The 15,902-nt window shown below is 40.8% G+C and overlaps 2 protein-coding genes across 2 annotated transcripts in view; one reads left to right on the top strand and one right to left on the bottom strand.

Annotated features, from left to right (window-relative positions):
* The window catches only part of CD96 (CD96 molecule), a gene marked incomplete at its 3' end in the record, with an annotated part of 108,809 nt that overhangs the window by 38,294 nt on the left and 54,613 nt on the right, over positions 1 to 15,902 (top strand). The window contains 2 exon segments of the mRNA XM_082460983.1: positions 6,920 to 7,010; positions 8,743 to 8,931. Coding sequence (XP_082317109.1) covers positions 6,920 to 7,010; positions 8,743 to 8,931 — 280 coding nt within the window.
* On the bottom strand, positions 890 to 4,042 carry ZBED2 (zinc finger BED-type containing 2). The gene is given in 3 exon segments (XM_082460232.1): positions 890 to 1,929; positions 1,931 to 2,109; positions 2,113 to 4,042. Coding segments are annotated over 3 exon segments (600 nt in total). The 5' UTR covers positions 2,287 to 4,042; the 3' UTR covers positions 890 to 1,682.

Genomic DNA, 15,902 nt, shown 5'->3' with positions numbered 1-15,902 from the left:
CATAGGTGGGGACCGAACGAGGCAAGACACCATTATTATACCAGGATTTTGTCTGCTTTAGGGACATGGCTGTCTACAAGATGAAATGCTGGCTTTGTCTCCTCTTGTCTTCCCCGCCCCCCACCATGCCCTCTTCCCCACTCCCAACGCAGTTTTAAAAATAAATAAATAATAGGTTCTACAGGAATCATCCGAAACAAGTCAGCTCCAGCACAAAGGCCAGAGTAGTTTCTAGTTTGATTTTATTCTACTCCTGAGTTAATATTTTAAGCATATCCTCAGCAGCCCAGGGAATTTTCCTCTCCATATGGACTGCTGGATCCCTTTTCTCAAAGCATCTCTAAATATTTAAAGATGAACGGCTCTTTAAAAATCGGAGAACAAGGCGTTGGCATGCAGTTAGTACCTTAAAGAGGAATATAATCTGAAACCTACTGCTCAAGTGAATGAGTGGTCTTTGTGGTATTCGGGGACAAAACAAAAGCTGCTTAACTCATTAAAATTGACCTCAGAAGCTAAGAACGTGTTCTCTGTCCTTCACTCTCTCAGACAGTCAGGGTCTCCTACCTTTCCATGGTGAATTTTCTCTAGGGAACTGTCTCTCTTTTTTTTTTTTTTTTTAAACATCTTTGTTGAAGTATAATTGCTTTACAATGGTGTGTTAGTTTCTGCTTTATAACAAAGTGAATCAGTTATACATATACATATGTTCCCATATCTCTTCCCTCTTGCAACTCCCTCCCTCGGAACTGTCTCTCTTATCTTCACATTTCTTCTCTATCCCTGTTTCTTTTTCGATTTTCTTCCTCTGTTCTTTATTTCTCCTAATATACCCCAATCTCTCCACCTTTTTCTTTTTCTTTTTGAGGTTCTTTCATCTCTTCCTCATATACTCCTCCTTTAACAGAGCTTAAAATGAAATCAAATTATGCTTTAATGTATATCCTCTATTCTTAATGTTTAATTAAGTGAGTTGAAAAGTCTTTAATTTTCTCTGTGCTAATTATGCATTAGTTACTTATGTGTTAGATTGTGAGAAAGACAGGATTCAGACAGGCTATATTGATGAAACAGCTTTAATATAAGCACGGCAATAATGGGAGAAGGATATGCATCAGAAGGGTCTGGAGATCTCAGGCTCTGGTTTCTTTGTCCTTCCACTGCTGGGTCCCACAGAACAAGCTTTGTATCCAGTTCTCAATTCGACACCAGCATGTGTGCAAACACCTCTCTCCCAGGAAGCCTAATCTCTGTTCATGGTGGGGTCTCAAGAGTGAGCTGGTCACATAGGCATATTCCAGCCACCCAACCAGCCTCAACCATCAAAACCTTCAGTTCCACCAAAACCAAGTGCTAGGCATAAATCGCATTATTTTCACTCATCAGTGCTGACAGGCTGGTACATTCTGCCCCCAAATAACCCACAGACCCATGGTGGCAAACTGACATTTCTCTTTAGTTAGTATACTTTAAAGTTTTGGTGAATACACCTCTAAGGAACCTTATAGACAAGCATTTGGCCAATTCAGACCTGCTGAGATTAACCCATACTATGCTCTCTTTCTCTTAAAGACAAAATCCCACTAAGCCACTTCACTATATATTAGAGCTGGAACTAAAATGGCCTTCTCTGCTATGGGTCTAAAGTCAGTGTTTTCAGGATAGAATCCCCCAAGCCCCGTTTAAACAAAATGGAAGGGATGAACTACTGCGGGCTGGTCTTCCTCCCTCTGGCAGGCCTTCTTCTCAGCCATCACCTTCCGCCTCATCTCCAGGATGGCCCTTTCCACCTCATCCAGGGCTCGCTCTCTCCTTTCCACTGCCCTCTCCCTCCTAAGTACCTCCTTTTCTCTTTGGCTGGCCTGCTCCAGGATCCTGGCCCAGTTGCCCCCAATGCCTGTGGGGAGCTGTGGCCCTTGAAGCCTGGCACTGCCCAGCCTGACCATAGCCACTCTTCTCCAGCTCCTCTCTGTGCATGCTTTTCAGATGCGTCCACAGGGCTGTGGTGCCCACGTTAACCCCAGGGCCACGGCCCACCTGCCCGCCACACAGGCGGCAGGTGGCGTATGGGTTGGGCTGGTGTCCAGCACCGGCAGGGGCCAGGTGGAGCTACTCCCAGGCCTCGGAAAACCAAGTCCCCCTGTGGTGGGGCATCGGGGTGGGCATGGCACCCCCAAAAGGGCCAACCGGTTCTCCCGTCTCACTGATCTCCTCCTCCTCCTTCACTTCTAAGTACCCTTTTGCCTTTATCCTGGTTCCCTCCTCTTCCTCCTCTTCCCGCCTCATCCTGTCTCTTCTTTACAGCTTTCCTTTCCAAAAGTCTCTAAAGCTAAAAGTGTACCTGGGAAGGGACTGTGGTGACTCTTGGGGATTTGCAGTAATGGTCAAAGGCTGGCCACACCTGGGTGGTGTGATGTTTCCTTCTTTCTGCTTCACTGGAGAGTAGGGGTGAGTCAGAGCCAAGCAGAATGGCCTCGGAGGCCCTCCTGTACATTCCCTCCATGACCTGGATACATACTGATCCCTCCTTGGCTGGCCCAGAAGACAAAACAAATTCGTGCAACAAATACAAAGCTCTTTAGTGATCTCAGTGTTCTCTACATCAACCAGCAACACAGGTGTTTTTGAATATTGAAAATTTTAGGTTTTTCTCTTGATTCTCCTCCTGGCTGCTTCCGCTGTTGCTGCGCTCCTGGAGATCGATCCAATGCCTTCTGGAAGCAGGAGGAGCAGCCTCGGGGTTCAGGCTGTTCAGGAGCCCCAGGGCTGGGGCCTCACTGGGTCTCCCTCAGCGTGGGTAGAAGCGCGCATAGACAGATGCTGATGTCTGGAGACTCGCGTTTCCTCAGAACGGATGCAACAGGCTGTCCGGAGGCTACAAAGTCTGCCAGGGTCTGGGAAATAAAGTCCTCAGTGTGAGGTTAGCTTGTCCCTAGGGAGGTCCCTCTGGGGCTGGGATTCTAGGAACTCCACACAGCAGGCTTAGCTGTTCTCAGCGGGAGGAGCTGGCACGCCCGAAGGAGAGAGAGGTGGAGGGAACCTCCACAGACCTGGTCGTGCCTCGGTGTCCTGGGCAAGCAACTCACCATGCTCCACCTTCCCAGGCACCATCGCCTGCAAAGCCAACAGCTGATGAGAACTTCCTGACAGCAGCTTACTCCAGATGTTTGGCTTCTTTTGAGATGTACCTCATTTTAAGAATAAATAAACCAAGGGAAAATTATAGTACGTGTTAAAAACAGCCTGACTTCTCTCTCCTTTCTTGGGTCATTTCTTAAGTGATGCAGAGCCTGTTCGTCAAGCTTTGCAACCTTGAACAGTCAGGAAGCACCTCCCAGCCGCAAGTGGGTACTTATAGGTGAGCAAGGCTCTGGACTGGTCTCTGATGGCTCCGGTGCAGGGTGAGCACTTCTGCCGCCTTGGAAGGCTGTTAGCTGACTCCTATCCCTGGGAGGAGGGCACCTCCAGTTCCTGTTCCCTCCCACTTCCAGGGAAGCCTGGTTTCCAAGTGGGTGTGTCCCTGCCTATAGGGTTTTTCTGCAATAAATGCAAAACTTTTCTCCGCCCCCCTCCACCACTGAAGAAAGTTGTCCCTGGCAAATATCATGTAGTAAAACAGTAAGTCAAGCACCTACAAGTTCTGTTTCCAGAAGACTAGATCATCTGGCCTGTCAAGCAAAGAAGGAGATTTAAGAGGGGGAATGGGTGACGTATGGGCAGAGAAACCACATGCCTCAAAGACATCTGTGGTTTTAAATATTTTGTCCAATTGTCAGACCATGAGTCTCCATTTTTGGTTGGAAACTATTGATGTTGTAAATACAGTCAGTAGAAAAGCCAGAGAACTTGCAGGAAGGGGAAGATTAAGTGAAAGGACTCCCCCCCCAATTTAGAGAAATATAGCAAATTTGGGGTTGCTTTTTATTATATTATGTAACTAGAATTGGAAAAGCTGAAATATGTTGGCTTCTACTCTCAAATGGAATGAAATAAAGGGATAAGCAACTTAAGCAAAAAATATGTATTTCAGAAAGATAGATAGATAGATAGGTATATTAGGAAGGAAAACCTACCAAGAGGAGACAGGCACATTTTAAAGAAGGTGTCCATGGGAGAAAAAAATTTTGAGTTATAGAAGAAAATATAGAAATGGTAGAGTAGAAAACATGTAGAGACTGAAAGTAAAATTTCAAGTGAAAAATAAATGTGTGGGGCATGGAGAGACCCCAAATAGAAATGAAGAGTTGGTAAACAAATAGGGAAACTCTTTTTTTTTTTTTTTTCTTTTTTTAGGTTTTCTCTTTCTAGACTAAACAGCTATTTTCAAACTGATTCTGTGAAAAGTCCTTTGGAAAAGGTTCTGTCCAAACTTAAGCAAACTGAATATGGGATTTACAAATGGTCACCATTTCAGTATTTCATCTGTGGAAATAAGGGAATGATCAGTCTTACAGCCAGATTTGGATTCATTTTTCCTGACTCATCAATTTTATCCTGCTCCAACCTCTCCTTCCAGGACACATCCCCACCTCACTCCCAAGCCCATGAACCGTTCCATCTGCCCATCTTTGTGAATTCCCCACTACTTTTCACCTGTAGGATCCAGGCCGAACTCTTGCCTGTCCACAAAATACAATTGTGCCCTCTAAGTTATTCCCAGATTTCATCCTTCTCTGTACTCCCACAGAACTCTCCAAATACTTTTTGGCACTTACTGCAGAATTCTTTGTGCTACTGTTCACTTATTCCATATGTACTTAGAATAATGTGCTGGAGAAACCAATAATTTGCTTGTTTCATGAATGCAACAGACACACTGAGTGAGTCAATGATTTTGACTTCTCAGCAGAGTAAGGTGTGTGTGCGTGCGTGCGTGTGCGTGCTTATATGTATGTGTACGTAAACTCTTGTTCATATTTACTTCTTTTTTTTCCAAATTTAACATGTTTTTCTTCTTAATTGTTTGGAAATACAGCTCTGCTTTCTCAGCAAAACCATATGTGCTTGACATTTCATTATATGTTCGACTTCAATTTGAACTAGTTTAGCTTTTCAATTTTGGAGACTAAAGGAGTTTTGGGACAAGAACCATATCCCTAAACAAAATCTTGGAACACTGTCTGGAGCTGGTATAGAATATATGAAATCTGAATCATTCCATGAAATCTGAATTCAGAGAATCTACAAGAGTTAAATCTTTTTGATATTTTTATTAAGTTGACAAGAAATTTCTTCAGTGAGCCAGTTGCCTTTATGAAATAATGGAACCCCTACTTGTTCCTGATATGACCATATCCTCATCTTTTGATGGGTTGAATGAGCACGGAGAAAATGAATCATGAGAGGGGTTAAAGGTATGGGCATCAATACAAACCTTTACAACTTCTAAAAAACATTTTTTTCCTATAACCCTTACATGGACGACCTGGAGATAAATATCAATCTTTGGCACTTTACTGGATTAAATAAACTGAATTCTCTTTCCTTTACTTAATAAGAATGTATTTCAGGGGACCTGGTTTTACTTTTAGGACAGAAAGAGACATAATTTCATGGGGCTGCATTCCTGTCACGTGCCTGCATCCCACTGGCAAGTGCTGAATGGGTAGGAAAGCTGGGGCTGCAGTGTTTGCTACTACCATTTTGGATACAACAGATGACCTCCTCTGAAAGTCTCATGATTTCCTTGGGGTTTTTGCCATGATGTGATGTTCTGAGGGATGTTCAACTGCTCCTTAGTGGGATCTCACCAGAAAGATGGGACTTAGTATCCTGAGGTTTGATTTCTCAGTTCTGCTCAAGACCAGACTCTTTGGGCATCACTATCCTGTGGGGAAATTGGCACACCAAGCATTAAATATAGTTAATTGTTCTTTACTAGTTAACTAGCATATTCATCAATATTCATGTTCATCAATGAAAAATATTTGAGAACTAAGAACTAGGGCTGGTCATATGTAAAACACAACATATCTCTGGATGAGAAAACAAGTAACTAAAAATGGGATTATAATTTTGCAGCGTCTCAGATAAAATAATGAAGATCCGATAAGTCTTATCGGATATTTTCACCAGGCTCTTGAAAAAACTACCATCTTACAAAGAACAAACACAGTGTTGGAAATAAAACATAACTAACCCTCTTCTAAGCTCCTGGGTTTGGTAACAAAAGCTACCTCTTCTTCTACTTCTTTCTTATTTCAATACAATGTGTTTTACCAGAAAATGTCTTGGACTGGGATTAAGGTAACTCCTCCAATTGTGCCATCAACTACATGCTACTCCTTTTAACCATTCTGTGATTCTGTGCCTTGATTTCCCCATCTGTCAAATGGCAATAATAAGGTGGGTCCTATCTAGCCTATAGGATTGTTTAGATGATAAAATAAAAAATTAATTAGGAAAACTCTTTACAAGTCAAAAGTGAGATGTTTATATTAAATGGTTCCTGTAATTGTTGCTACAAATAGTACTTTACATTATTTGGGGAACGAAAGCAACAAAAGTCTGGCTCTCTTTTAGCTTTCAGTCTAACAGAATATTCTTCTCTGGCCGCTGCCTGTTACAGCTTCTTCTTTCTATTCTTTGGTTTCCATTTATACAGTTTTATTCTGCCTGTGTAGGGATGTAATTTTCCTTTTCCAGAATCCAGACTTGCAACGTTAGTATAGTCCTAGATTCTTCTTAAATTGACCTTAAATTCTAACCATTAATTTATAACATCTCTATAGGAGATTGCCTGTTTATAGTTCACTCATTAAACCTCTTAAAGGTAAACACTGCCTTGTTAAAAGTGGAGAAAATAATTTTGTGCCAATTTGCCTTGTTTGAGGCTTGGTGGAGATGTAAGGGGTACCAATTCAGTTTCTTCTGAACTGGCAAATAATTCTTTCTGTATTCTGCCTTTAACCCCCTCCAGAGAATATTTACCTGCTCACTGAGGAATGTATTTCCCACAGCAAATCTCACATGGTTTATAGAGAGAAGCTTCCCTCAAGGTGAAAGAGAAGGTAAGGAAATCAGTCAATAGAAGCGGGTTTGGCAAAGAAAGAAAACAAAGAACAACAGAAGTTGCCACTGCCCCAGTTGATCTTGGCATTTAAGAGCAATTCTCATTCCAAGAAAAACATCATCTTGCCTACTACCAAATGCCATTTTCTCGTACCTCATCTAGCTCCTCCAAGGGGTTGGGAGGTAACATTTCCCAGAATATAAGAAATATATTGACTTGGTCAATTCGTATATAAACACTAACATTGTATCTAACTGTTAGTAAATGCAAATCTTTTATATGAGTGCAAACAAGTTTAATTCAACATACATGAATTAATCATTTCATTTAGTTCAGTGAACTTAGCATCACTACTTTAAACCAATAAACAAATAATTTCTACTTTTGCTTGCAAGGATCTGGGTGGGGTGGGGGTGAGGAGATTTGGAGGAAGTGTACATAAAGGACTTGGCTCCATGACAAGGAACATGTTTACCAAGAGGATTAAAAGTTCCTGGAGCAGGACACACATCAAGACAAGCTCAGGTGAGAACATACAAAGCCATGTTCTCATAGGTGGTAAACATGGCAGCCTCTGCCAGAACAATCCCAGCTGTCTCCTGCCTGGCACAGCAGCCCTTCTCCTTTCTCCTGAGTCATTTTTCCTCAGAGCTCAGTATATTTTCAACAGTAACTGAGTCACATAGCTCTTGCTGCATTATGATCTTTAACTGATAAAATTTTAAGTTTACGTTGATGAATGATTGTATTGATCCACTTGATTCATTTTGAGACTATTAACTGGTTTTGTTATTAGATCACTTTAAAAACAATTCACCCACAATAATGACAGGATGCAATCCTGCAAATATCTTTTAAGGGTCATTATAGATATGTTCTGTTAAATAAGCTGTGATTTGATGTGCCCATTACCCTTCCAACCTTGAGGCCAGGAGGTATGGCCAGAATTTTACCAGCGCACAGCTGCATTTAGTTATTACTTTGGCAAGTGATAACTTCAGAACTGGCATTTAGAACCCTCAATGTCAAGAAGCTGTGAGAGAAAGTTCTGGCCTACAGGGATGGAGAGTTTTACATTCATTTCCTTCTACCATGTATGCTATTTGGAGGTGGTACTAACAGTGGCAGTTAATATTTCTAAAGAAGACTTGCAGGACCCAAAATGACAGTGTTATAAGTCTACAGCTTAATTCAGGAAAAGGATATAATCTAGCAGCAATAGTCTTAAAGTAAGGTTATGCCTCCCATGTACACATTTACAGCACTCAAAGTGGGGAGCCCAAAATGGAGTCTCAGCTGAGGTTGTTTTACATTTTCCCGGTCACTTAGGCATATTCCTGCTACTACTGACACTCGACAGAAAAGTCCTCCCAGGTTCTCGCCTAGGCAAGGGGCAAATCATCAATCTCACTGTTATCAATAAGCAATGCTGATGAGCTGGGATAACTTGTCCCTAGACCCACTAGACCCATGGTTACAAATAAAGCAGCACTTTTAATCAATATATTTCATACCTTGACCATGGATCGATGCCATGCAGGAGCTTGAACAAAAGAGTTCAGGTTAATTCCAGGCCTGCCGGACAAACGCTCACTGCAAAGAAGCTGTGGTTTGACCACTTTAGATTCTGTATCACCATGAACCACACTGACTTTAGCCATGCCTTGGCATCATTGTATGACTCATACGGAAAACGTTGGCGACTAACCTTGTTCTTATCTGCCTTGTAGAAATACACGTTACTAATGAAAAGAGAAAAGACAAAGGAGGATTTTGGGAACTGAAGTCTGTTTTGACAAGTGTGTATGATAATAAACCAGCCCAATCAAACAACCTGACCATCTGGTGTATGGCTCTGTCTCCAGTCCCTGGAAACAAAGTGTGGAATAGCTCATCCGAAAAGATCACATTTTCCTTGGGTGAGTTGTCTATTTAATGAGATCAACAAGGGGTGGCCAAGACTGCCGTAAGTTCAGAACATTTCTAACTGAAACAAATAGAATACTGATTATTTCCATGATACTTTAATCTCTGAAAACTCTCTCTACACAGCTCAAAATTATTAGATTTCAAAGTAGGGGACATTTTTTGACTAAAGGAACTCTACTGAAAGGAATTTCTTCAAATAAAAAATAGCTGATTCCTGTTTCTAAGAATTTCTGGTGAATACAGCAATTTTTTAATTCAAATTCCATTAATAATAACTCAACTAGCATTTTTGTTAATCTACAATATAATGAAAATTAACACTAATATATTGATGATCAAGAGAGTTTTAAAACCCTAAAATTACTTCAGAGTCTATAAAAACATTCATTTATGTATAGGATATATAATTCTAATACTTAGGAATGGATAAGCCATGTATGAGATATAATGATTTTATTTTCTTTTTATTGAAGTATAGTTGATTTACAATGTTATGCCAACCTCTGCTGTTATAACAGTTTTAGTATCCCTAGATTTGAAGCACAAAATCTGACACGGAGGGTTTTTATGAATTGAAAATTGATATGTGGGATCGTTCTACTTATTACAACATTAGATTAACCAGCATATTCATTACTCTGAACCAGATCAAACAATAAAGATTTACTACATAAAAGATGTGAACAAATACCTCAACAAATACAGTGACAACAGATTGTCTATAGAAAATAGAATTGCATAATGACAACTGTCAAATATGCGTATGTAACAGTAAAGTAATACCTATAAAACTTAAACAGATTTGCAAGTAATTATTATGACTCTGCAGAACCATTAACATCTTTTACCACCTTCCTATTTTCAGAGATATTGTAGTCTATAACATACTTATAAAAACCAGAATAATTGATGAGGAAAAGAGTTTCCCTTTGTTTCAAGGCTACAGTCTGCATATTGGGTCCTTCCCAGCCCTGTTAGCAATGCTGTTAGTTGGTTCCTGCGAGCTTTGGATGGGGTATGTTGCTGTGTAAACCCGTCCCTGTTGTGCAGAAACAGGTGCCATTCAGACATGAGGACAGTGGCGTCATCCCTGCAAGCCTGCAGCCGCGCGCGTTCACATCATTCTGTGAATTTTGAGTTCATCATTCAGAAATGGTCATGAAACATCCATACTCAACTTGGCCTAATTCCCTCAGAAATAAGTGCACCTCCTTTCCAGAAGACTGTACAAGGTTAGGGCTGCAGTCTTGGAACAGTGTAAAGGTAACTGGTTCTCACATAGATTTACCAGTAGCTTTGGCAGAATCTAAGGACATGAGCTAAAAAACAGTTAACCTCAAATTACTAAGGAGAATCCTATTCCCATCATAGACAGAGCCACTTTTGAAAAAACAATATTTTATGATGTTAAGACTGGTTCTTGTTTTTTTTGTTATTGTTTCAAGACTTTATTTTTTAGAGCAGTTTTAGATTCACAGCAAAATTAAGAGGAAGGTACAGAGATTTCTCATATACCCTCTCCCCACACATGCATCCTCTCCCTCATTATCAACATCACTCACCAGAATGGTGCATTTGTCACCACTGGTGAAGCTACATTGACACATAGCAATCACCCAAAGTCCTCAGTTTACTTTAGGGTTTCCTCTTGGTGTTGTACATTCTACAGATTTAGGCAAATGATGTACTCATCATTATGGTTAGGTTAGGTCATACAGCCCTAAAATTTCACTGTCCTGAAATTGACTTCTTTCACTTAGTAATATGCATTTAAGGTTCCTCCGTGTCTTTTCATGGCTTGATAGATTTATTTTTTAGCACTGAATAATATTCCACTGAATGCATATACCACAGTTTATGTATCCATTCATCTACAGAAGGACATCTTGTTTGCTTCCAAGTTTTGACAATTAAAAATAAAGCTTCTATAAACATTCATATGCAGGTTTTTGTGGGGCATGCATTTTCAGCTCCTTTGAGTAAATACCAAGGAGCACAGTTGCTAGATTGTATGGTAAGAGTATGTTTAGATTTAGAAGAAACCAACAAACTGTTTTCCAAAGTGGCTGTACCATTTTGAATTCCCACCAGCAATGAATGAGAATTCCTATTCCTCCACATCCTTGCCAGCATTTTGTACTGTCAATATTCTGGATTTCAGCCATTCTAATAGGTGTAGCAGTATTTCATTGTTGTTTCAGTTTGTGTTCTCTGATGACATATGATGTGGAGCATGTTTTTATATGCTTATTTGCCAACTTTATATTTTCTTTGGTGAGATATCTGTCTCTGGCCCATTTTAATTTTTTTTAAACTTTAAAAAAAATTTATTTATTTTTGGCTGCGTTGGGTCTTCGTTGCTGTGCACAGGCTTTCTCTAAGTTGCAGAGTGTGGGGGCTACTCTTCGTTGCAGCGTGCAGGCTTCTCATTGTGGTGGCTTCTCTTGTTGTGGAGCACGGGCTCTAGGTGTGCGGGCTTCAGTAATTGTGGCACACGGACTCGGTAACTCTGGCTCCTGGGCTCTAGAGCGCAGGCTCAGTAGTTGTGGCGCACGGGCTTAGTTGCACTGTGGCATGTGGGATCTTCCTGGACCAGGGCTCGAACCCGTGTCTCCTGCATTGGCAGGCGGACTCTTAACCACTGTGCCACCAGGGAAGTCCATCTGGCCCATTTTTAAATCAGGTTGTTTGTTTCCTTATTGTTAAGTTTTAAGAATTCTTTGTATATTTTGATAACAGTTCTTTATCAGATATATCTTTTGCCAATATTTTCTTCCAGGCTTGCCTTCTCATTCTCTTGAACTGTGTTTGGTTTTAAGATCAGAAAGTAGTGAATATTTTTTAAGGTAAGAAGGTAGAGCACTGATTCTGATACTCAAAGCACACCATAATTTCAATTTTACAGGACAGCCCTGATCTAGTATAATTTTAGGCAATTTTAAATTGTCAAATGAGTCTTTATCCTTTACGATCAAATATTAAAGACAATAAATCTTAAACAGTTCAGTTTCCCAAAATTATAGCTTATATTCTGCTCATATTCTGACATTTATCTTTTGAATGATTTAGAAGATACAGTTGAGGCTCTGCAAAACAGTATCATTGCCATGTCCTATTTTCCTATTTGTTATAAGTTCTTAAACATTTACTTCCAAACATGCTTTCTGCCTGCAGTAGTACTGCTGGAGGCTTTATAAACTCTGGAGTAAAGTTCTGATGCCTTGTGCAAGAGTCATTGCCTTGTGGGACAGATATTGACATGAAAATGCAGGAGAAAAATCTGTCTCTTAGTGCTAAAGTAGAGAAATTCTAAGGCTATTACAGAACAAAAAGGAGATTTAGGGAGAGAAGGGGAAGAGATTTTGCTCTCTTTTTTTCCCAGAAAAGAGTAACAATGTTGGAAGGCTGCAAGGTAACAGCCCTCTGAGGTGCTCCTTTCCCTACCTACCCCGCTGTCTCTCGGGACATTCAAGTGCTCAGTGATTCTTATTCTAGAAAACTTAGAAAGGGGACGGGGTCAAGGTGAAGGTGGCTCGTCAGGCAGCTATTCGAGTACCAGGGCCTGAAGAATTGTCATGATTCAGTAGTAACTTTAAAAAAGGCTCTTTCTAAAAATATTCTATCATGCCGACCTAGTCTGTCAGAATGTCTAATATTGTAGCGTGGAGGAGTCAATGTTTTGGCATATACAAAGAGTTGGTTTGTTTTTTAGGGGGTAGAGTGAATAGTTTGCTTTTTTTCAGTTCAAGAGTTGAGTGCAGGGGCTTCCTGGTGACGCAGCGGTTAAGAATCCACCTGCCAATGCAGGGGACATGGGTTCGAGCCCCGGTCCTGGAAGATCCCACATGCCGCAGGGCAACTAAGCCCATGCACCACAACTACTGAGCCTGCGCTCTGGAGCCCACGCACCTAGAGCCTATGCTCTGCAACAAGAGAAGCCACCACAATGAGAAGCCTGTGCCCACAAAGAAGAGTAGCCCCCGCTCGCCACAACTAGAGAAAGCTCGTGCGCAGCAACGAAGACCCAACGCAGCCAAAAATAAAATAAATAAAATAAATTTATAAAAAGAAAAAAAAGAGTTGAGTGCAGATACCTCCTGGGGTGGGTAATATTCTGCCTGTCTTGTTGATTAAATAGCTTTCCAACTGTAACTGTCGAGATCAAGACCTTTGGGATACAAAGAGAGTTAAGGGTTGATGAGTGGTTCAGTGTGTGTGTGAGAGTGTGTATGTGTGTTTTGGGATGTGGAGAGAGGATTAAAAAGGGATAGTTTGATAGTGGGATGAGAGGACCACTGAATATTAAGGTGACGTATGCCAGAAAAATACTTCTGGTTTTATGATTTCCCTCATACCCATGACTGATCCTGGGAATACTGAGAGTATCAATAAAGGACTTTACTATACATACAGATCACCTAAAGTTCTTGTTAAAAAGCAGATTCTGATTCAGTAAGTTGAGGAGTTGGGAGGGGCAGGGCCTGAGATCCTGCATTTCTAACAAGATCCTAAGAGATGCTATGGACCACATTTTGAGAAGCAAGGACCTAGCAAACCGTGGGGCTCAGTTCATCGCTGGGTGGACCAGCTAATGGCTGATTCAAGCTCTGAGAAAGCTCTAGAATTGACCCAGCTGCCCTTGTGGGACAGACATGTGGCCACTGCTGCCCATGAAGGTGGTCCTGAGAGCCCTGCCAAGCCTGTGCAGAATGGACACACTTGTGAACGGATGGAGTACTCAGTAGCCCAGCCCCTTACAACATTATGGTAAATGTAATGGTCTGAAAACTGGCTGACGTGTTTCTGCTAAATTCTGCATTTGAGTTTTGGGAAATAATTTTTCCCTGTTAGGTTTTAGTCACTCCTTTTTTATACCCCTTTAGTTTTGTTTTGACCAAGACAGAGTTTCTACTTTATAGGCCAGTCTGAAACTAAAAGGACTCTTTATGGCCTCAGTGAAGCTGTGCATCACTTTTGTCACAGAGCAAAGGATTCATCTCAAAATGCAAATCTTGCAATAATAACATCCTAATGCACTCTGAGGTTGTATGTACCAAGAACCGCTTAGTTTACAAAGATATTTGGTGATGAAACATGGCAAAATAATATCTTAAAATAGAAATATTCAACAAATGAAAACTAAATGCTTCTTTCCCGTTTTGGAAATCTAGGATTGAGCATAACCTATCAACAACTTCTGTTCTAGGAGTTGGCAAACATTTTCTGTTTTTAATCTGCCAGATAGTGAGTATTTTTATGCTTTGTGGACCATATGGTCTCTACCACAATTATTCAGCTCTGCCATTGTAGTACAAAAGCAGCCGTAGACAATACGTAAACAAATGGGCATGGCTGTGTTTCAATAAAACTTTACTTACAAACGTAGGCAGTGAGTGGGATTTCACCTAGCCATAGTCTGCCAACCTCTATTCTAATCAATCTGCAGAGGAAAACACCTAGGCATTATTTTTCCAGGTCCATTCCATCTCATTAAGGTTGCTACTTTGGAAGATGATGCTTATGATGCACCAGCAGTCACATATGTACTTAAAGTTGATCTTTGTTCTTTGAATGTTAAGAAGAAATCTGTACACATTCAATTCATGCACTTGCATTTGCCAGGAACCGGAAATACAGTGAGAAACAAAACAATTACTTCTCTTGAGAGGTATAGTGATGAAGTAATGAGGCCTTTTCTAGGGCAAACATTAAGAGCTATGAGTGCATCGCAAAGATCCCTAGGATTCTTCAAGTCTGAGAGGTACATAGTAGGAAGTTTGGGATGGGAAAGTATTAGGAAACAGTAAGCACAAAGATCAAGAAGTCATGGAGAACATTGTGTTTGGTAAATTGGATTGAAATATTACCTGTTGGATTGAGGGTGTGTTATTTTTTAAATGTATTTATTTATTTTTGGCTGCGTTGGGTCTTTGTTGCTGTGTGCAGGCTTTCTCTAGTTGCAGTGAGCAGGGGGGCTACTCTTCATTGTGGTGCACAGACTTCTCATTGCAGTGGCTTCTCTTGTTGCAGAGCACGGGCTCTAGGCACACAGGCTTAAGTAGTTGTGGCATGCAGGCTCAGTAATTGTGGCTCACGGGCTCAGTAGTTGTGGCTCGTGGGCTCTAGAGCGCAGGCTCAGTAGTTGTGGCGCATGGGCTTAGTTGCTCCACGACATGTGGGATCTTCCCGGCCCAGGGCTCGAACCCATGTCCCCTGCATTGGCAGACGGATTCGTATCCACTGCGCCACCAGGGAAGTCCTGAGGGTGTGATTTTAAAGAGATGTAAAAGGTAATAGTCAGCATCAGGAAATGAAGATAGGAGTAATGCGGGATTAAATCGTGATCAGATTTGTGTGTCATGCTGAAGAGTTCAAACTTGTCCCAGATGGCATAAGGGGAAGAGAATAGTCATTCTGCTGACCTATTCACATACTCTCCATATAACTACCCCCCAACCTCCTCAGAGATTAATAGCAAGGGATCATTTATAATAGCAAGTCACAGCCAGCTGTGAGCACTACCTATAGCCAACAGCAATAACAAACTACCAGTGAGAATAAAACATAGAGGAATTAAGTTCACAAAAACAAATTCCTCCCAATGTGCTATGTGCTATCAAGTGACATAACTTAAATTGTATATACTTATTCCTTAAAGTAAAGTAAAGAATAGAAACAATAGTATAATTTCTAATTAAATGTCCAAATAACTGATACAGCTCATCAGATGTGTGATACTGTACCCAATGCCATGATATCTAGAAAAATCACAAAATCCCCTAGCCTGGAAATCATTTAATTATATTTAATCCACATATTCCTAAAGTCAATAGGTCCTTCTTACATTTGTAAATTGTTTTAAAATGCTAATAGGATTATTTTACAGTACAATAACGGAGACTTTAAGGAAATGACGTGAATGTATGTGATAAGTAAAACAACGTATTTCAGCCTCTCTTTC

This window comes from Balaenoptera physalus (genome assembly GCF_965194825.1).
Source record: "Balaenoptera physalus genome assembly, chromosome: 4".
Lineage (NCBI taxonomy): Eukaryota > Metazoa > Chordata > Mammalia > Artiodactyla > Balaenopteridae > Balaenoptera > Balaenoptera physalus.
The sequence above is the reverse complement of the archived record's forward strand: the minus strand, read 5'-3'. Positions and strand labels throughout refer to the sequence as shown.